The sequence below is a fragment of the Sebastes fasciatus genome, chromosome 6, assembly GCF_043250625.1.
Source record: "Sebastes fasciatus isolate fSebFas1 chromosome 6, fSebFas1.pri, whole genome shotgun sequence".
Taxonomy (NCBI): Eukaryota; Metazoa; Chordata; class Actinopteri; order Perciformes; family Sebastidae; genus Sebastes; species Sebastes fasciatus.
In genome coordinates this window covers 11,388,289-11,409,846 of record NC_133800.1, presented here as the reverse complement: position 1 = coordinate 11,409,846, position 21,558 = coordinate 11,388,289, and the positions used below count along the sequence as shown (strand labels likewise).

At 42.6% G+C, this 21,558-nt stretch overlaps 1 protein-coding gene and 1 long non-coding RNA gene across 2 annotated transcripts; both read left to right on the top strand.

Moving 5' to 3' along the window:
• Positions 1-1,514: 1,514 nt before the first annotated feature.
• Positions 1,515-20,110, top strand: vps37ba (VPS37B subunit of ESCRT-I a). The gene is made up of 4 exons (XM_074637637.1): positions 1,515-1,707; positions 7,974-8,145; positions 16,038-16,120; positions 17,554-20,110. Exons 1-4 carry the CDS (start codon positions 1,603-1,605, stop codon positions 18,025-18,027), a joined length of 834 nt encoding a protein of 277 aa, XP_074493738.1. The 5' UTR covers positions 1,515-1,602; the 3' UTR covers positions 18,028-20,110.
• Positions 10,580-14,931, top strand: LOC141769018 (uncharacterized). Its single transcript, XR_012594247.1, has 4 exons — positions 10,580-11,160; positions 11,208-14,380; positions 14,665-14,696; positions 14,829-14,931. It is a non-coding gene; the product is annotated as an uncharacterized LOC141769018 (long non-coding RNA).
• Positions 20,111-21,558: the final 1,448 nt, after the last annotated feature.

Below are 21,558 nucleotides of genomic sequence, written 5' to 3'. Positions count from 1 at the left end.
GTTATTTATTATCTTATACAGAATTTCTTGATAAATTCAAAATGCAATTCAAGCTGGATATTGATTATAAATGTGATTTCTGTGAACTTGAAAAAGAGTATTTCCCATCTATTCTTTCACTGTATACATACAAGAATGTTCTGGATGGATGGAGCCAACTTCCGACAAAAGAAACTTAAGATGAATGTTGAAATGAAAACGTTTGATGTAATGATATCTTTTAGTCAAGATAAGATTGGAAATAACATGCTGTATATAATACAATTATACATACATTTTTGGAAAATGTCATATTCATTAGACTGTCCTGCACTTTATTAATGAATTCAAACAGTATAGCACCATCATACCCAATATTAAAATCAAAAAAGCCATTAAGACTTTGAAATGATTATAATATGATGTATATAACATAAACTCTGGCATTATGAAATATACATGTAATTATTTTTGTTCTGTCTTCTTTTTGTCTTTTTTTCCCCCCAACTGTCTATGTATCTATTTGTACCTCTGTTAATGAGCATGAGTTCAATAAATAAAGCATCAAAATAAATAAAATGTTGGCCTTTATTATGGAAACAGACATGTAGAAATAATACCAAGTGCTGCATTCAAAGTCGCCTCGTAAATTTCAGAAAAATGTAAACATGGAAGTTGAAACATTGGTAATATTTGAAGGTTATTTTCTCTAGCATCGTTCAACATAATGACCTCTCTTCTCATATTCATCGCGTTGTTTGCATATCATTTGGCAGCAGCCATGCTGACACTACTGTCAGGCACAAAACTAGAGCCAGTCCGATCAAGTTAGGTGTGAGGTGAGGAATTTTAATTCACAGATAAGATATGTGTTATATCTTAAAGGTCCCACATTATAAAAAAGTGAGATTTTCACGTTACTAATACTGTGAAAGTATCAAAACACTCAATCCACAGGGAAATACACACAGCCCGTATTCAGAAACTCTGCATTTGAAACAAGCTGTCAGGATTTCTGTCCATTCATGTCACGAATATACAATATTTAGATCCTTGACACAATTTTAAACGTTAATATTACTAAATGTGTCCCAGTTTATTTCCTGGTTGCAGTGTATGTAAATATCATCAGCTGACAGGAAGTACACATGGACCCAAGCTGTTGCCTAGCAACGCAATTCTGTTGCAATTCCGTCAAAATGCGCTAAAACGGAGCGTTTCAGACAGAGGGTGAATACAGGCATATTCAGGCTGACAGTACAAGGAAAACAATGTGTTTTTTGAACATTACAGCATGTAAACATGTTCTAGTAGAAACACAAAATACAAGTATGAACCTGAAAATTAGCATAAAATGGGACCTTTAATATAATATTCTGATAATAAATAACCCGCCAAAGTAAAAATCGGTATGTTTCTGTATGTTATTTAATTATAATGTTAAGAATATAGCGAATTTTGTAAAATATTCAGCGTTAAGGTGATGATCCCAGTATTTCTGACAGCCCGTGAAGGCAGCACGGGGCCTGACACTACTTCCGGTAAGAGAAGCTCAGTCAGCTGTCACAGTCTGAGGCGAGAAGAGGATCACAGGCGGACACAAACACACTACAAAGAGACAAAATGTCGAGTTTTTCCAACAAGTTCAGCGCTTACACGATGACTCAACTCAACGAGATCCTAGAGGACGACGACAAACTCACTAAAATGGTCCAGGAGATGGATGAGGTACGTTAAACTGCTCTCTTTTGTAGACCGGACTCCCTTTCCTCGGTCTCTTGTTTTCTCCTCAACCTCTTTGTTGTTGCTTTGCCAACAAACAACCCGTCGGTACCGTACCGTCACGGAAACGGTCGCTTCCCACCACGTCAGGCTATAGATCACTAACCTTAGGTAGTTCACATGTGGTGAAACCTAAAGACAGGGTGTAAATGGTTAACCTTGGGACGGAGCAGGGGCGAGCATTGTCTCAAGTTTTAACACAGTTCACGACGTTGTTGCTCCAGAAAAACTGTATTGTATTTATATTTAACCAACAACAGGAGCTGGTCTACATCCAGCACTGTGAATACTTCTGTATGAACACATGAATGCGGAGTCACTTTCACAAAATATGGACATTTAAGCACCGGCCTAGCTTAGACTCTCCTCTCAGACAGGTCCGTCACACCAAACTCCACTCACACACCTGCCAATTTAAGACTGACGGCACAGGTAGACACCAGTACACCTGTATCGAGACCGGTATACCGAGGAAAACAGTACTGAACACCTGTATCTAGACCGGTCCCGAAGAAAACAGTACTGAACACCTGTATGTAGACCAGTACCGGTACCGAACACCTGTATGTAGACACCAGTACACCTTTATCTAGACTGGTATTCCGAGGAAAACAGTACTGAACACCTGTATGTAGACCAATACCGGTACCGAACACCTGTATGTAGACACCAGTACACCTTTATCTAGACCGGTATACCGAGGAACACGGTACTGAACACCTGTATCTAGACCGGTACTGAGGAAAACGGTACTGAACACCTGTATCTAGACCGGCACTGAGGAAAACGGTACTGAACACCTGTATCTAGACCGGTACTGAACACCTGTATGTAGACCAGTATCGAGGAAAACGGTTATGAACACCTGTATCTAGACCGGTACCGTAGAAAACGGTACTGAACACCTGTATGTAGACCAGTACCGAAGACAACGGTTCTGAACACCTGTATGTAGACCATCTAAAATATAATAGTTAATAACCAGCTCAGTGAACAGCCGGAATCATAAGAAATACTTCTAACATTACAGCAACAGAGGTGTGATTCGCATCAGTTGCTCAAAAGTTGTATTGTTGAATACAACTTTATACCCAATTCACCAGATAACACTGTGAATAGATAGATAGATGTACTTTATTGATCCCAAATTGGTAAATTATTGAAGGTATAGGTGTAAAGTGCTGCTTGATGAAGAAGAGGCAGTTGGTAAACTGAAACATTAACTGAGGCTTTGAGAGTGGGTGGCCTTCCGCCATTCAGCTTTGATCCAGCAGCACAACGACTCAGCAATTTCCAATTGATAGGTATCTGCTTTGCACTCCATCATAAGGCTGCTGCGCTTGTCGTGATAAGCAGCTGATAAGCCTCAGTTTTTTCCGTACACGCAGCGATTACAAGCCACAGTCCTTGGAGAGGTTTTACCATTTGCCATATCAAGATTTTACCTTAACCTGGCACTGCTCAACCAGCCACACCACATTCCTGTTGTTGGAGGCAATATATTGATATTATATCGATATCATCATGATATGAGACTAGGTATCGTCTTAGATTTTGGATATCGTGATACCGTGATATGGCATAAGAGTTCCTGGTTGTCAAGGCTGCATTACAGTAAAGTGATGTCATTTTCTGAACTCGCCAGACTGTTCTAGCTGGTCTTTTATTTGTCTTTTACACTTAAATATTTAGTGAACTCACCAATAGTCAACCCTACAATATCGATATCGAAGTATTGGGTCAAAAATATCCTGATATTTGATTTCCTCCGTATCGCTTAGCCTACAGTCTGGACCCCACCACTACCCAGAAACACTGAACACACACTGTCAGGACAGGCGTTGTCCTTCCTGTTGTCATGGTGCTGTGTGTCTCTCACTGACAATCTCATTTAAGCTCATTTTAGAGTGAGGACTCGCTGCCTCTTCTCAGACATGAGAAACTATACACTACTGTATGTCCCTCTCCAGATCAGTAAGATATTATTATTATTATTATTATGTGTTGGAAGAATGCAGCGCTGTGAGCTGGCCTTTGGTGTTGTCAGCTCTGTTTCTCATCCACACCCTGTCTGATTGTCCCCGTGGTTTCGTTTTCCTCTTCCCCTGTAGCTGACTAAGAGGGAGGGACCTGTTTACTGCCAACAATGACACTGCAGTTGTTGACTTAGTTAGACATAAGATTATGAAGAGATGGAAGAGAGCCGGACGAGTAAAGACATGCCGAACCAAAGGAGGAACTGTCTGGGGAATTCCTTCTCCATGTTACAGTATGGGAACAAAAGGCAGCGGGCGTCAGACGGCTCAGAGTGAAACCAGAGAGAACTCCTGACACTACAGCTGTAGTACAGAGACACTGTACGGCAGGCTGTTTTAACATTTGATAGCTAGACTGGATATTTATTACAGATATCTGCAACGTCATTTTGACTAGGCAAAACTCTAATTCAAGATATCCCTAATTACATTTTGACTAGTACGATTCAAACTACTTTTGCCATTCATGTGTATGGAGTTTCTCATTACAGATATCCACAATTCAGTTGCAGATATCTGTACTTCACATTGTGCATATCCACAATGTGAATTATGACTATAGTCGTAATTCCAGTTTCAGATATATACAATTTAATTCTGACTAGTCAGAATTCCAGTTCAAGATATCTTTAATTCTCCTTAATTGTAGATATCTACATTATCTAGAATTGAAGTTTTGACTAGTCAGAATGACGTCGTAGATATCGCCAGCTGGAGTTACAGATAGTCTAAATGTAATTACAGATATCTAGAATTAGAGTTGTGACTAGGTGAAATGACGTTGCAGATATCTGTAATTACTAGGGGTGTAAGAAAATATCGCGATATTATGTTTTGTGATACTATCAATTCTCAAAGTTTCTCGATTATTAATTGATAACAGTTTACATGCAAAGATTGACCAAGTCAATGCTTTATTTAATTTGTAAAGAGATGTAGAGAGACTGTGATGAAGGCAAATACAGATCCCATTGTTCAGATTGTATAAAAAAGTAAACTTTTTTAAACTCAGATTTTATGCATGTGGCGGTGTTCTTTTTACTATGACAGTTTTCCTAAAATTAAGTTAAACAAATTGCAATATATCACCTTGCTTACAGTATCGCAGTATATTGAATCGTAACCCCTGTATCGTGATATCTATCGTATCGCCAGATTCTTGCCAATACACAGGCCTAGTAATGACGTCAGAAGGCTGATCCACAGCGGTCCCCGACCACTCGTCTCACAGCCGGCTGCACATAGAGACCGATGTTGTGTCCAGCTCGGTGGATGGCTCGTTGTCATTAAAATGAGCTTGTAGCTCGTTGTCAACCTTACTATGGTTAGAAAGAGCCCTCGTTGGTGTTTTAACTATGTTTCTCTTATGAGTTACTGATCCGGGAAGTTTGAATCTGTGAATATCTTTCACACTTTACCGAACAATCCAAGTTAGCAAAAGCTTCTGCTGACGCTGCTCAGATGCTTTGTTGGGCCGATATCCAATGGGAAGCCTTGATGAGCAACGTCATGACAACAACTCTGACTAGTCATAATGAGGTTTGAGATATCTGTGACTGTTATTTAGGATAGTCAGAACTGAAATACAGATATCTCTAAGTCAACAATCTTCTCATTTTGCAGACCGAAGGCAGCACGCGTTGCCTTTTGAATAATGCAAAATTATTCTGTCATGAATTTGTTTAGATTCAGTGAGTGCATTATGTTTTTTCACGTCGTACCTGTAGATACAAATTATATTAATAGTAGGCTGTTAATGGCAAGACAAGCTCAGTCAGCATGACATATCTGAAAAATTGTAGGATATTTTCAGCAACATTTAAATAAGATACCTGGTGAGTGTCCACTGCTCTGAAGCCAGTATCAACCTGATTAGTAGGTGACCCAGTTTTATAATGTCAACACATGATGTTTCATCTTTTTGTTATCCATCAGTTTATAACTGAACTGATTTTAGAACGTCTTGGTGCTTAAGTGCCTTGCTCAATGGCTGTTTAATTGGGATGGATTCAAACATTGATGTGCTTTTCTAATGACTAATTATAGCTCTACAGATACAGGACTTTTGAGGCTGATACTAATATCGATATTTGGGAATTTACATTTTTTAAATTATTTTTACATAAACGCATAACATTAACAATCCACCTCGATATGGATCCCTTAGCTTTGTGACCACGATACATAATGACACTGTAAAAACCATCAGAGCTCTCTGAGTACTTGATGCAGACACTGTTTCTAAATGAGCTCAAACACAGTTTTGGCCTTTAGTGCAATTTCCTGTTACTTATCTGCCGACATGTATACCAATGTGGTTTTAGGCGATTGGACAAATATATCAGCTATCAGCGAGTGACTGAGTACATCGCTGGTTGTTTTTTTTTGCTGATGTTTGTCATTTTATTTTGCTAATTAAACGGTCTGTGTTAATATATGGGCAATCGCCATTTTTTTGGCTGAGGGTGGCCAGTTAGAAAATGCCCAGCCCAATATATCTGAAATAAGCTAATATCAGTCGATATCGGTCCAGCGTCCAGCTCTAATACTAATATTTCAATACTTTTCTAACAGAAAACTTGATGTTTTTGGCCTATAGACACCTTTTCTTGGTCCACAACTCATTCTTGTATAACAACATCCTGTGAGACATTCATGTGGCTTTTCATTGTGGTTACACCGAAGAAGGAAGAAGGAAATGCAACTGCCATTTGCTCATAACCATACTGAAGCAAAAACGTGTTCCAGTTTTAGAGGATTTATTTTTGTGAGTAGCGTAATACAGCGAGCCGTATCTAATTGTGGTTGGGTTATTGCACCAGCAGGTCTGTGGTCCATCCAGATAAGCTTTTAACCTCCATTTCCTGTGATTATTTCAGCCTTTACGGAGAGAATGGAGCATTCCCCCAGCAAACAATTATGTGTTTGGTTTGGTTTGGAACAAGCCCGCAGTTGTGGATGCTATTTAAAGGTCTGCTTCTTCAGCGGCCTCGATGAACGAGCACATGGGCTCTAGCTAAAGGGAGGCCGCTCACCTCCGGATATGATGGTGCAAAGAGTAGTGGTAATACACATATTCTGCTGCTTTTCCTGCCTCTAATGTTGTTTTCCGTCAGTTTCCGACCGCCAAAACAAGGCCTGCCTCCGTCACTTTTAGAATCTGTTCCATAATCACGACCTACGCTGCGGAGTATTTTTAGAGTTTTCCTACATGTTCTTGCTGCCCAATCCTGGTTATATTTGCACATCCACCATGTTGGTTGGATGTGTGAAATGAGTCATTTGAGGCCTTTTTTTTCTCAAACAGAAGTTGTGAAAAATGCTCCACATTCTCAGGTGGCAGGACGTGCTGCCTCTCTTAACTAATAATGGGTAGTTGCAGCCTTAATTGTATTGGTGTTGATGTTGGATTTCATTTAGATGCAGCTGCCAGTGATGGAGGCTTTCTAGTTATTTTGCTAGCGGTCAGTTGACACTCCTGAATGAAATGCAGCCATGATTAATGTTATTAGATCCACCTGTGGTTTTCCCTCTATGATGTTACGTCTGTTGTTGTTTAGAGACCGGGTAGCCATGACAACTTAATAAGTCAGTAGTATCTCAGGTGTCTGTCGGTGCCCTACTGCTCTTCACTGCTTCATGCTGCCTGAGGTGATTTCTTTGATATCAGCAGAAAGGTTAAACAGAATACCTTCAGTAACAGCCCTGCAGGTCTTTTAAAACCTATATAGTTTTATTTACATATTCCAGTTTTGTGTGTTTCCCTGGTTTGAATGTTTTCTACTCGCTTGAGAGTTTTTAAATTAAGACGCATCACGCTGCTGAAATGAGATGATAAAGAAGTTTCCTTTTCTTGTTGTGAAGAAAAGATGCTGCAGATTTTGCTCAGTTCTGTGACACATTTGTCGTCATGATTTGTCTTTTCTAAAAATATGTGAAGAGGCTGGTGGGGGGGTTGTGTGAAAACTGGCAGGTTAAGCGTGATGATTCATAGTTAATATTCACTACAATAACTTTTTCCTGTCTTTTTCTTTCTCGGCAAAGAATCCGTATTTATGGTGAGAGAAAGAACTTCCCTCAGCCGGTTCAGTTTGAGTCAGTATGTGAGAGAGAAGTCATGAGTTGTGCATTGAAGGGAATACTAATGCCATAGAGATGTTTGTCTGTCTTGTGTAGATGCAGGAAGTCCAGCAGAGCAAGGAGACGACGCTGGTCACCAACCGGACCCTGGCGGAGCAGAACCTCGCCCTGCAGCCCCGCCTGGAGCACAAGAAAGAGGAGCTCACCAAGCACTACAACTGTCTACAGGAGGGCTTCGAGTCCTATCAGCTCCGCAAGTCCACCCTAGGTACAGCAGCAGCAGCACCGCTACACATATTCTCACTGATCACTTCCTCTGTGTCTTGAGTTTTTAACGTTGCCCAGCCTTTACTGAATCTGATACATAAACAAATGCATGAGGGGACGAGCCTCAAACAGAGCAACTGACACAATTACAACCTATTATTTCACTTTTAGTTATGGTCTGCACCAGGGCTGGGCCGGTGTAAAAATGTTCAAACCTTTTGATATTAAAGGGAAACTTTGCCGACGTATCATTGTAATGTGGGTGGTATGTGCAAATATATGTTCAGCTTCCCTCCGTGTTATCGGAGCTCCCCGCTCACCCGCCGGCAATAGTCTGGCCGAACATCCTTCATTTGCACATACCACCCACATTACAATGATTACAACTCGTGTCCGCTTAGTGTCAGTAATGCTCCTCTAAGCTGGTTTGCCAACCACCAATAAAACAAAGAAGAAGAAGCAGAGCGTGACGCAGCTTCACGATTATCGTGTTTTCATCTCTCACAACAACTATTTGACTTAACTCTTGTTGTTTTTGGCTTTAAATCAAAAATGTTTCCATATTGGCCTGCGCTAGACCGTTTAGAAACAAACATAACATGTTAATCACGTTCTCATATTGTTTATTGTATTACTGATGCAATACAAGCTGGATTCAGCGCCGTGACGCCGGTTGCTGATATCGGCTGCTTTTTAAATTGCCAGAACGTGTCATGATGACAAATTCAAGCACGGTTTAAGCTCTTACACCGGACGGGTAAAACCAGAAATCCACCCATCTCTAGTCACTACAGATTTTTAGTACTGTAATACATGTTATGCCAGGATCAGACTATCGGTTACGATGGTCACAATGTCAGATTAGACGATTGAGAGTCATAAATTCTTGTCCTTGTATCTTAAAGGGAGATTTGTCAAGCATTTAATACTCTTATCATCATGGGATTGTGCAAATATGCTGCTTTAGGCAAATGTATGTATATATTTATTATTGTAAATCAATTACCAACACAAAACAATGTCAAATATTGTCCAGGAACCCTCACAGGTACTGCATTTAGCATAAAAAATATGCTCAAATCATAACATCGCAAACTGCAGCCCAACAGGCAACAACAGCTGTCAGTGTGTCAGTGTGCTGACTTGACTATGACTTGCCCCAAAACTGCATGTGATTATCATAAAGTGGGCATGTCTGTAAAGGGGAGACTCGTGGGTACCCATAGAACCCATTTTCATTCACATATCTCGAGGTCAGAGGTCAAGGGACCCCTTTGAAAATTGGCGTGACAGTTTTTCCTCGCCAAAATTTAGCGTAAGTTTTGGAGTGTTATTTATATACTGGAAAAACAAAGTTTGGAAACTTGTGTTTGGTGGATTATTTCTCTGTTGTTCCAATGCTAATGCTCATTGTATTTTACATCGTTGGAAAGCCTGTTTATTTACCTTCGCAACGATGTCCAACTTGTAAGGATCATGCATTTGTGGGATGAGCAGCACAGCTGATTATGTGGGTAGCGCCCAAGAAAAATTTGCCAAAATGCTCTGCCAATGCTAAACAGTGTATTCTCATAAGGCTACCAGGAAGCCTGCAATGACTGCCCTTCACCGTCAGGCCCATTTGCGCTGGTGTCGACATGTGGGGGAAGGTCATGTTCAGTGATGAGTCCAGGTTCTGTCTGCGAAAGTTGGATGGCAGGGTCAAAGTATGGAGAAGACGCGGAGAACGCTATGCTGATTGTTGCGCCGATGGAGTAACAGCTTTTGGTGGGGGCAGTGTCATGGTGTGGGGAGGCATCTCCCTCACTGGCAAAACAAGGCTTGTCATCATTGAAGGCCATCTCAATGCAGCGAGATATCGGGATGAGATTCTGCAGCCAGTGGCGATCCAATATCTCCACAATCTGGCACCTAACTTCATCCTCCAAAATGACAACGCTCACCCCCACAGAGCCAGGGTTATCACAGACTACCTCCACAATGTGGGAGTAGAGAGAATGGAACGGCCTGCCAAGAGTCCAGACCTCAACCCAATTCAACACTTGTGGGATCAGCTTGGGCGTGCTGTACGTGTTAGAGTGACCAACACAACCTCGTTGGCTGACCTGCAACGAATCCTGATTGAGGAATGGAACGCCATCCCACAGCAACGTGTGACCAGGTTGGTGACCAGCATGAGGAGGAGGTGCCAGGCTGTTGTGGCTGCGTATGGATCTTCCACCGCTACTGAGGCTCCTAACATATTGTATTAAATGAATAAAGTGTAAAATTGCCAATATGTCTTGTTTGGTCCTTGTTACTGATAGAGAGTTCAATCATCCAATCCACCAAACAACTCAAAACAAAAGTCAATACCAACAGGAGAATACACTGTTTACCATTGGCAGAGCATTTTGGCAAATTTTTCTTGGGCACTACCCATATAATCAGCTGAGCTGCTCATCCCACAAATGCATGATCCTTACAAGTTGGACATCATTGCGAAGGTAAATAAACAGGCTTTCCAACGATGTAAAATACAATGACCATTAGCATTGTAACAACAGAGAAATAATTGACCAAACACAAGTTTCCAAACTTTGTTTTTCCAGTTTATTTAAATTCTTAAGGTTTTCTAGTTTCATAGCCTTCCTAGCTTTAAAACTGAGCTGCTACAACCTCCGGAAGATCGATTGCGTTAAAGAAACTAGTGGCGTTTAGAGGAATTTGCGTTAACGCGTTATTATCGCGTTATCTTTGACAGCCCTAATTATTATTATTATTATATTCAGCTCTGCATTAAAACATCCAGTATGGAAACAAGGGTATTATGGAGACTTTGGGTGGTGTCGGTTGTCCGCTTTCAGTTTGAGAGTGAACCTTTTCATGCTGTCAGTCATCATCAGGAAGCTGAGAAGTTATGTAATGTTTGTTCTCCTGCACGAACACACTGAAGAGACTTGTTTAACCAGTTCTCATGTTTCCCATCGGAGGCCGGAGCAGCCCTTTTACCAGAAACCTGTCCTGCTGTCCTGCTGTCCCGCTGCAGAGTTGCTGCAGAGTTGCTGCAGAGTTGCTGCAGAGTTGCTGCAGAGTTGCTGCAGAGTTGCTGCAGAGTTGCTGCTGTGATTGTACTCTGTTCCGGTTGATGAAGCTCCAGACCAGATTTACATCTTATAAAAGCCTCCCAGGCTATAGTAACGCTTACTGTACTGATGCACCTTCACGGGACTTCCTTGTGTGTGGAAAAGAGGGAGGGACAATACTTGTGACCTTGTTGACGCAGCGGTTGCCAAGCAGCCCTCTCAAAACAGCATGCCAACGGCTCACTGCGCTGCTCCGCTGATAAAAGTTTGACTTTGCCTTCTTCCCCTACTCTAACAGCTCTTATGTTTTGCAACACACACTAAAGGTCGTCACCATCACCGTAGGTTTTATTAGAATAATTAGATGGCAGACAGCAACATGAGCTTCTACTAAATATTAGTTAAATATTCATTTAAGGTGTCAAGGAAATACTGAGAAAATCTGTGAAGCGGCGTAACAGTCCACACCCCGTCGGTTTACTGATGCAGCAGCAGTAGTCTGTGGTTTTGTCTGTTGTCAGCAAGCGATGGCTTTTGTCAAATGTAGGTTACCCGGTGTCCCCTTCGTCCCCCCGCCTTCCCATGCACTAGCTGTGGATTTGCTGTAGAGCAGCTGGGGAAGGACGGCAATGCTCCGAGCGGATAGAAATGGAGCCGTTTGACCCAGATGACAGATCCAACGTACAGTAGCACCACCAGCACCACCTGCACCGTCACCCCCCCCAAAACCTGTTCTCCAGGAAATGTGCGGCCTCTGCGTTACCCTTCACTGTTCACTGGGCTCTGGAGGCCAACATGGCAGGGCAGCCCCGTCACCACCACCATCCACAGTGGGCCATTGTGCTGCCGGGCAAGCTGGTGTAAAGCAGCCACAGTGGTTGGGAGGGGGGGAGGATGACGAGACCGACAGGCAGGAACGTTGGGAGGGTGGGAGAGAGGGAAAGACTCCCCCCTCCTCAGATTGACTTTGTAAATGTGTGTCTCATGATGTCCAGGCCCAGACTGTGTGCTGCAGCTCAGCCAGAGAATCACAGCTTTGTGTGGGGGAGTGCTGCTGATAGTCTCCTTGTTCTGGGAGAGACCGAAAGGAATGGGAGTTCACCCTGGGAAAAAAAGGCTGCGTTGAGAATGAAGCCTCTGCCTCTCAGTGTTTTTCTATTCAATTTCCTCTCTGCCAGTAAAATTTGGCAAACCAACATGAGGTTTTAGCATCTAGAGCCAACAGAAAAACAAAAAGATATTACCAGTAAATTGGCCAATTCGACAGACATCTTGGTCTGGCTAATCGGTGTTTGTGGAATCATTCAAAACCATTTTTATAGCATAAGATGCATTAGTTATTTTAATGTTTGGCGGCGCCCACAGGTTTAACAGGAGATGTGGCTCGGCTGCTCCTCATCATTAGTGCTTCGCCACTCAGTGGGCCTCATGCAGCCAACAGTCTCTGAGATTTTATCTTCATTTTCTGTTAAGAGAAATAAAATAAAGAGAAGTCATCTCCAGATGCACCAGACATTCTTATGCTGCATTCACACCAAGTCAGGCGTTGCGGCGATTAGCGCAGGGTTGTGTGGCAGTGTGGGAGTGTCACTTAATGGCCCATTTAACACAAAGCAAGTGCACAGTGATTCACGTCTTTGTTCCCTCATAGTCAGATTGTACCAATCTGGATCGCCGGTTACGTGATTTCCCACCGCAGCGTGACGTCAGGTTGTGTTTTTCCAAAATCTGATTCTATTGCAGCCTAAACGAACTACCCAACTTCAAATGAATGGTAGGTTGGTCGGCGTTATCTCTGCAACGCCCGATTTGGCATAAATGCAGCCATAACCATCCAGATGTGCTCTTGAGGTGTGCTGAATGATCATAAATTGGAGGCATGTGGCCGATTGTTGATTATTAGTATATGTAAATGCTATAGGCTTGTTTGAAATGAGCCAGACCGACGCTGTGACCCTGTGTTACTGCCATCGGCGTCTTGCTGAGTGCATTGCATGATGGTTGGTAATATTGTTTTCTTCCTGGCTGGCATCAGAAAGCATCTCAGAGCAGAGCTGAACGCACACAATATCAGCTACAGGTTTTATAGTCTCTTAATTGGGATCAATGGATGAATAGTATTCCTTTAATAATCCAATCATTATAATTACTCTGAACCATATAATAATCTCAATTAGATCACGTGATATTCATGTTTTTTTATGTTCCTCAAATTTAAAACATGTTAGTCATCTTGTTCTTATGGAGTCTGACTAGCTGAGCATCATACAGGCCGACTGGAGCCAGTTTGGTGAGCTTGTTAACAAGAGGTTACAACATTCAGGCATGCAACTCGTGATTTAAAACCTCGTCTGACTGCACGACTGCTGATGCATGTGAGTAGTTACCAGTAAATCTGCTTGACGTTTAGTTATATTTAGACTTTTATCAGAGGGAGGTAATACTCGAACATCAGATACAGGAAATGGGTCATGGTCCTGTAGTTGTCACTCACCACATCTGTTTTATGACCTCTGGTATATATCACACTTTTCTCTGCTCCTTTATATCATGTTACCACGGACTTCTTACCGGATCATTCTCCCTATTAAATGAGCCAGTCGGTTGAATTGCTGAATTCAGAAGTGATGATAAAGTTGTGTGTGACATCCTGACTGTGGTGCTACGTTATGGATGAGCTTTATTGGTGTCTCAATAGCAGATATCAGACTTTTTTTTTGTCAGCTCTTCGCTTTTTCTTTTCTTTTGCCTTTCACACACTTAAACTCCCTCCAAAGACACTCCCCCAACACTATCATTAGGTAGGCAGGTAGACAGGTAGGTAACAGTCCATCCTTTCAGGCCTCCCTCCAAAGACACTCCCCCAACACTATCATTAGGTAGGTAGACAGGTAGGTAAACAAGTAGACAGTCTGTCAGGTAGGTAGGTAGACAGGCAGGTAGACAGCTATGTAGGTAGGCAAGTAGACAGGTAGGTAGACAGGCAGGTAGACAGGTAGGTAGGCAGGTAGGTAGGCAGGCAGGTAGACAGGTAGGTAGGTAGACAGGCACGTAGACAGCTATGTAGGTAGGCAAGTAGACAGGTAGGTAGACAGGCAGGTAGGCAGGCAGGTAGACAGGTAGGTAGGTAGGCAGGCAGACAGGTAGGTAGGTAGGCAGGCAGGTAGGTAGGTAGGCAGGCAGGCAGGTAGACAGGTAGGTAGGTAGGCAGGCAGGTAGACACGCAGGCAGGTAGACACGCAGGCAGGTAGACAGGCAGACAGGTAGGTAGGTAGGCAGGCAGGCAGGTAGACAGGTAGACAGGTAGACAGGCAGACAGGTAGGTAGGCAGGCAGGTAGACAGACAGACAGGTAGGTAGGCAGGCAGGTAGACAGGCAGACAGGTAGGTAGGCAGGCAGGCAGGTAGACAGGTAGACAGGCAGACAGGTAGGTAGGCAGGCAGGTAGACAGACAGACAGGTAGGTAGGCAGGCAGGTAGACAGGCAGGTAGGTGGACAGGCAGACAGGTAGGTAGACAGGCAGGCAGGTAGGTAGGTAGACAGGCAGGTAGGTAGGCAGGCAGGTAGACAGGCAGGTAGGTGGACAGGCAGACAGGTAGGCAGACAGGCAGGCAGGTAGAAAGGCAGGCAGGTAGACAGCCACATATACCAGATTTCTTCTTTTTTTGTCAGAACATTTGATTTATTGATTGCTGTTTGGATGTGAAGAGAATTTCAACAAACATAACTTTAATTAACCATGAGTCATGTGTGACTGTCACCGTCAGGTTGACATCAGCGGTTTTGAGTGAAATGTTTCGATGACAGTTATATTACATTATAACGGTTAAACATCAAAATGTTAGCACTGCTGATGTTAGCATTTAGCTGTAGCGCTGCTCTACCTCAGTACAGCCTCACACACATCAGTTATTGAAGACTGAGAGCAGAGAAACCTGAGCTGACCTGTATCACACTCAGTGTGCTGCGTATACAGGAATGTGTCCAGATCTTTGTTCACTAGGTCGCCCTGCATAGATAGAAGGAAGTCTGCAGTAGAACAGCATATCGGTTAGACTGGAGTCTCTCCTGTAATCACACATCCACTATAGTGTGTCCAGGCCTGGTGGACTGGTCAGTAACTGGTCTTGGTGGACTGGTCAGCTACTGGTCTTTGTGCCACCATGCGTGTCTGCCACGCCAGCTCCAGTTGGTGTTGACTTTCAGTCCTGCTTAGGAACCCAAACAGAACCGGCTCCGTCCTCAGAGACACCAGGCCGGTTTCAGTTGACTCGGCTTGGATGTGTCAGTCACAGGACCCAGACTGGCACATTTCACATATCCTGCCTCAGCTTCGTGACTCATTAAATCTGTTCTTACTAACGTGCTTAAAAACTGAGGGATTATTTCGGTTTTTATTTGGTTAATTTAGGCCTGGATCACTTCATCCACAGTGCATCTCTGTTGCTTCCAGCACTGTGTAAACGGTGCACCAGCTTGCATCGTGACTCTAATGTGTTGAAAAGGTTGTGTAGAGGAGGTGATGAATGTAGAATTGTAGCTCTGGTTCACAGACAAAAGACTCTTTGTCACAAGAGCTATCAAAGCAGAGAGTACAGTAACACTAGGTTTATTGTGTTTATGTATTTATTAATGCATTATTACAATTAAGTTGAATTCCATCAGAAAGTCTAGCATTCAGTGAGCGTAATGTGGGTCTTATGAGCAGTTTACATTTGTCCATTATGTGTTTTAGTGTCGCTCAGTTCGGGTCCATCAGAATAATAACATCAGAATAATAACATCAGAATATTAACACGTGCTGTTTCTGTGTGTTGTTGTGCAACAGATCACAAGTCAGGAAACACCTCTCTGGACATCCTGCTGGCCCTGCTGCAGGCTGAGGGAGCCAAGATAGAAGAGGAGACCGAGGTGAGCAGCATATACCTGCCTCCCTACAGAGGCACTGTGGGAAATAGTGTTGGCCACTCATAGTTTTACCAGCCACCACTTTATAATCACACTTTTGTGTGTAACTAACTTTTGTTTAACATTTGTCTTGCTTTGAAAAAACTAGTACATGTTTTTTCCCATTAAAAAGTATTAATTTAACAATTATTCACTGATGGTTATCTATTTTTAATTGTCTCTCCCTCACACACACTCAGACAATAGACTACACACTCCGACACAGTAGGTGGCAGTATGCACCGTTGTGGTACGTGTCCATGCTTCCCATTCATCGGCCCAGTTCCAGTCCGGTCCCTCCACCCTCCCACTCCGTGGTGGAGTAAACTCTGTCTGTAGTCCCACTCACAGCTGGATGAAGCTCCTTCTTTAAGAAGGTGGAGGATATAAATACAGCGGCCACTAGAATATAAATATAGATATATAAAAATAGAGAAATCATAAGAAAATATAAATACCAACAGTGCAAATAATAATGCTGAAAAATAGGATCTATGCAAATAATATAAATGCATGCATTCATAAAAATGCAAGAATAGTGTAAAATAAGAATATTAGTTTAAATGTTCTGTATAAATAAATGCACTAAATTATTGTTCTGTTAAGTCAGTGTTGCACAGTTGAAGATACAATAAATTATGGGGTTATAGCTGTTGATAGGGGTAAAAAATAATAAATATATGTAGTGTGTGTGTGTATATACTGTATATATACACCGTTTTCTAGACTGGACAAGGGTATATTTGATCCTAAATACAATCTATTTACTTTATGTTGTTGACGTCTGTATGACAATAAAGTAGAATAAATTAAATGTCTCTTAGTTTGAGCAGTTTACAGTAAATGTTTGTACCGGCAGTCAACTGGAACTGACATTGGATCGTGTTTCATGACGAACACTAAGCGGCATTGCACGTCGTCAGTAAGGGCAACAGGTTGATTCGGCATCGATGCAGCTCGCTGTTGGAGGGTTTATAACCCACTTCACTCCCTGCTGACTGGTTTGGGATGACACTTAGTATAACAGACCCTCCACGCCAATGGAGTGGAAGTGGGTAGGGAGAGGGTGTGGAATTGGAATTGGGCCTCTCTCACTGTCAGACAATAGACTACACACAGTAGGTGGCAGTATGCACCTTTATGGTACGTGTCCACGCTTCCCATTTGTTGTCTATGTAAACAGTCGTGCAATGCATTCTGGTAGTGCTGTGGTGTTTTTAGAGAGACGGGGTGTCACGTTGGCCGCTCCTCATTTGCATAAAGTTGAGGTCTAGGCTACTTTATGCGAATCAGGGGCGTCCAGCTCGACTCGCCGCCTCTGTGAACTTCTAAAAACTTGTTCAGAGGGGACTTCTCTGTTGTCTCTCTGATAAAACTGTCTCCCATCTCGTTACCAGAATATGGCTGATTCCTTCCTGGACGGGGACATGACCATGGATTCCTTCATCGACGCCTACCAGAGCAACAGGAAGCTGGCCCACTTGAGAAGGGTGAAGATCGAGAAGCTGCAGGAGATGGTGCTGAATGGTCATCGGCTCCCCCAGGCGTCGGTCCCTAACTCCCACTCTCAGGATGTGTCCTCCTCGTCCCTCCTCAACGGCAACAACTCCTCCCCCGTCGCCCAGCCCAGGAGGAAACCCCCAAATCCTCCATCCCAGCCGGCCCCAGTTCTTAATCCAGCTCCGACCGCTGCCCCCCAGCCTTCTCTCATGTACTCATCACCGTACCCGCCGATCCCTCCCAGAACGGGCCAACCCTTCCCCAACGTGTCCTCTGGCTACCCCAACCACTACCTAGCTCAGTACCCTCCAGCTCTGCCTCAGAGGCCCCCCCCTCGTCTGGCCCCGCAGCCTGGCTTCATCATGCAGTAGATAACAGGCCCGGCGCCGCTCAGAGGACGCAGTGTGTGTCGTTGACTTTTTTCGCTACTGGAACTCCTCTGAGACCTATTTTTCTATGACGTCTGCCTTTCTTGGAATACGACCAATCACAACGCAAGAAGGCGGACGTGCACTGGCCGGTCTGGTCACGTTCAGCTGAAAGCAGATCTCCGATAATCTCTGTGGATTCGCGCTCACCTCTCACTCCCATTAACACTCCCAACAACAAAAGAAAGCCGTGTCGAGATGGGCCTCGACTCCGGCCGACCTGAGTCCCTTCAGTCGAGCAGTGTGTGGGTTCGCTGCTCTGGGATCTGTTATCAATCAGCACCTTGTGTCTCCTGGCAGCGCCCTCAGCTCTGCATGCCCATCACTTTCTCAGTCTCTCACCTCCCTTCAGACACGTTCCTCAAGCTCTTCTGGAACGCTGAAGTCATCCAAATAAGGGTTTGATTAGTCACTTCCATCTGCAGCATACTGATTTACTGGTAATGTATATGCAAAGCAAAGAGAGACCCATAATTACTGTGCAGTAATCCCAGAATATATTCAGGCAAAACTGCATCTATGCTGTGACTTTTTTTTTTTTTTTTAATATACAAATTCACAAGGTACATATTTGAGTGTCAGCATCTTTTTATGATCTAGTACTAATGGAGTTATGTTAATGATAGACTGATTAACACGTGTAAAGGAGGGCTTTGGTTGGTGGATCTCTTCTTCAGTGTGTGTGGCTGTGTCTACAGAGACGCCAGACCTGCCTGGTCCAAGACGGCTGTTGTCCTTCTCAGGGCAGAGGTCAAAGGGCAGATGAAGGAGAGGATCGGTGGCTGAACTATTGTAACACATGACTAGGCCAGTTAAGCCTTGTCTGAAATGAAGGACTTTTGTATAGCCATACAGTACACTTCTGGTGTGTATCGTTTTTCTGTGGGTTCCTGTTCTAATGCAACACTCCTCTATAGTGTCCTTTGTCTTAAAACACCCTTCGTTGGGATTGGAGATTACGCCAACAGTTTTCTTTGAGTTCCTGTTCAGTTTTCTGTCACACTGAGCACCAAAGACTTCCCACATCACTCTGTTCTCACTTTTTTTTTTTAATGTGAGTCAAGCATTTAGTGAGATAATCCGCCGTCGTTCCCAACATATCTGTTTGTGGTGTTGAGCTCAAACACTCTTTGTAAACATGCAAGTGAGATTTCTTCAAGAGGAACTTGCAAGGTCAACCCGGCTTTGGGAGGAAAACCTTTTCTGCTGTGACAGAAATTCCCTTTTTTTTTCCCTCCCAAGCTGCCGTCGCTGTGCACTGTTGAAGAGCCGCGAGTGCCTACACTTGAAGTGACGTCGATCACGTCCTGCTGACTACTCCATGTTTCTCTGTGCTCAGCTGTCGAGGTTAAAAATCACCGCCCTTCAAAGAACAAACTGGCCAAGCGTTTGGTCTCCTCCTCCTGCTACTGACTTCATGTTCCACCAGATGGTAGTAGAGGCAGTCTGACTGACTTACTGAACATGTGCCAGAAAGACCAGAGACGCCCTCAGGCTGTGTGCCTAGTGGTGCCTGTGCTTCTCTTCCATTCTTCTCCATTGTATTGAGGTTTGCCTGGGGGGGGGAAGTGAATTCAGACATTTTTGCATGTGTTGTTGTTGCTGTTTATTTTTTTTTTTAATTGGTGAAATAACAGGGCTCCGTTTTGTGTCATATCTCGGTGATAATACTTCACCTCAAGGCAAAGAAGTGGACCACAGAATGAACAAAGCAGGCGAAACTCCAGAAATAGCTGAAGCTGAAACATCGACATCACGATGGACCAGCATTTCTAAAAACTAACAATGGATCACTCTTTAGTGCATGGCCTTCGCTCTTTGTGTCCAGTCTGAAGATTCCTCTTTAATACCTTTTTCTGTTTGTTTGTTTGTTTAGCTGCTTTTTACGTTCGAACTGATCCTCTATCCATGGTTTTATATGTGCTTGGTGATATTTCCAGTGTAATGTTGTAGGTATTTACTTATAATGAATGTTTAAGTGGAATTTAATGCTATTTTCAAGTTCAATAAATCTCAAATTTTTGTATCTGCTTTTTTACGGTTGCTTTATTATCACACATGAACACATCTGACTACTCCAGTCGGCTAATGCAGTTATCTGCCTCGTAAGAAAAAAGCTGCAGTTTTACACTGAACGAGAGGGTTTTGAAAATGAAACGAGACAGCCATCTAGTGTTGCTGGTTGATAATGAACGACAGTTTTCAGTAAGACTGGTGGAAAAACCTGAAAATGCAGATTCATAGTGCCGTGTTATGAAAGGTTGCTGCCATCTCTTACAGTGCCAAAAGAAATACTCATAAACTTCATAAAAAATATATCTATATAAATACATCTCTACTCCATTTATAGCGAATATTAACAGAGCCAAATCAAGGGTATATTTGAATGTAAAAGCTGTTGCATAATGTAGGCAATGTTTGGAGAACTACATATATACTTGAGAAATGGAGCAGAGGGCCAGCGATTGGTTAATTAGGAGTTTATCACCTGTGTGATTTAAAAGCAATTACATGTGCCACTCAAATGATATTTCATATATCATTTAAAATGTGTTATGTCACTCACTGTATGCTGCAGACCGGCTGTCTACTGGAATGCGATTTATTTTGATACACTACATTAAAAGTGTTATTAACAATGTGTGAAACAGTTTGTGGTTTTGAATGCACCTCTACTCCTCTAATGTTGCATTCAGGTCTCAGATAGATAGATAGATAGATAGATGTACTTTATTGATCCCAAATTGGGAAATGATTGTGTTACAACAGCAGGTTATCCAAGCAATGCACAGGAACAGTAAATGAAATGTATATGTCAACACTAGAGAAATATATCCATAGAATACAAAACATAAAGAATATTAGGATACACTATAATATACCTAACTATCATAAACAAATCTAAATTATAAACATAGAATAACCCACTATATACATTAGCAAGTGTGCAATATATTTACATTACTCAATCATACATACTTTTTACCATGGGAAAACCCAACTACTAACTCCTCTAAATGCTTATAATCTGGTAAACCCACTGCAATGTATATAAATTCAAAATAAGCAACCATGTGCATCATCTAAACTATTTTCCAAGCCTTTAGCATCATCATCATTTACAGGGCAAAGACTTCAGATGCCCACTAAAGCGGTCGTTTTAGAAAAGGCATGCCTTGTAGTGTTTTGTGTGGATTTAACAAGCTTCAGGTGGAGTCGCTTGCAAAATATTTTTTTCTTTGTTGTCAGCTAACAATTTTCAATTGACTTAGTTAAACATGATTGTTTTGTGTGTTTATTTATCAAAACTTTCAGTTGAACCAATAATCCATTGGTAAAAAATTAGCAAACCATGTCATGCTAACCTATCTGGAAGGAGGCTAGATAACGCTCCAAAGTTACACTCTATTTTAGCGAGGAAAAACTGGCATGGCCATTTTAAAGGGGTCCCTTGACCTCTGACCTTAAGATATG

What these genes read in the sequence shown, in the direction of transcription:
- vps37ba (XM_074637637.1), top strand. Translation starts at nt 1,603, where the DNA reads ATGTCGAGTTTTTCCAACAAGTTCAGCGCTTACACGATGACTCAACTC. An exon ending in TGGTCCAGGAGATGGATGAG is followed by an intron (nt 1,708 to 7,973) that starts GTACGTTAAACT and finishes TGTCTTGTGTAG; the next exon opens with ATGCAGGAAGTCCAGCAGAG. An exon ending in AGATAGAAGAGGAGACCGAG is followed by an intron (nt 16,121 to 17,553) that starts GTGAGCAGCATA and finishes TCTCGTTACCAG; the next exon opens with AATATGGCTGATTCCTTCCT.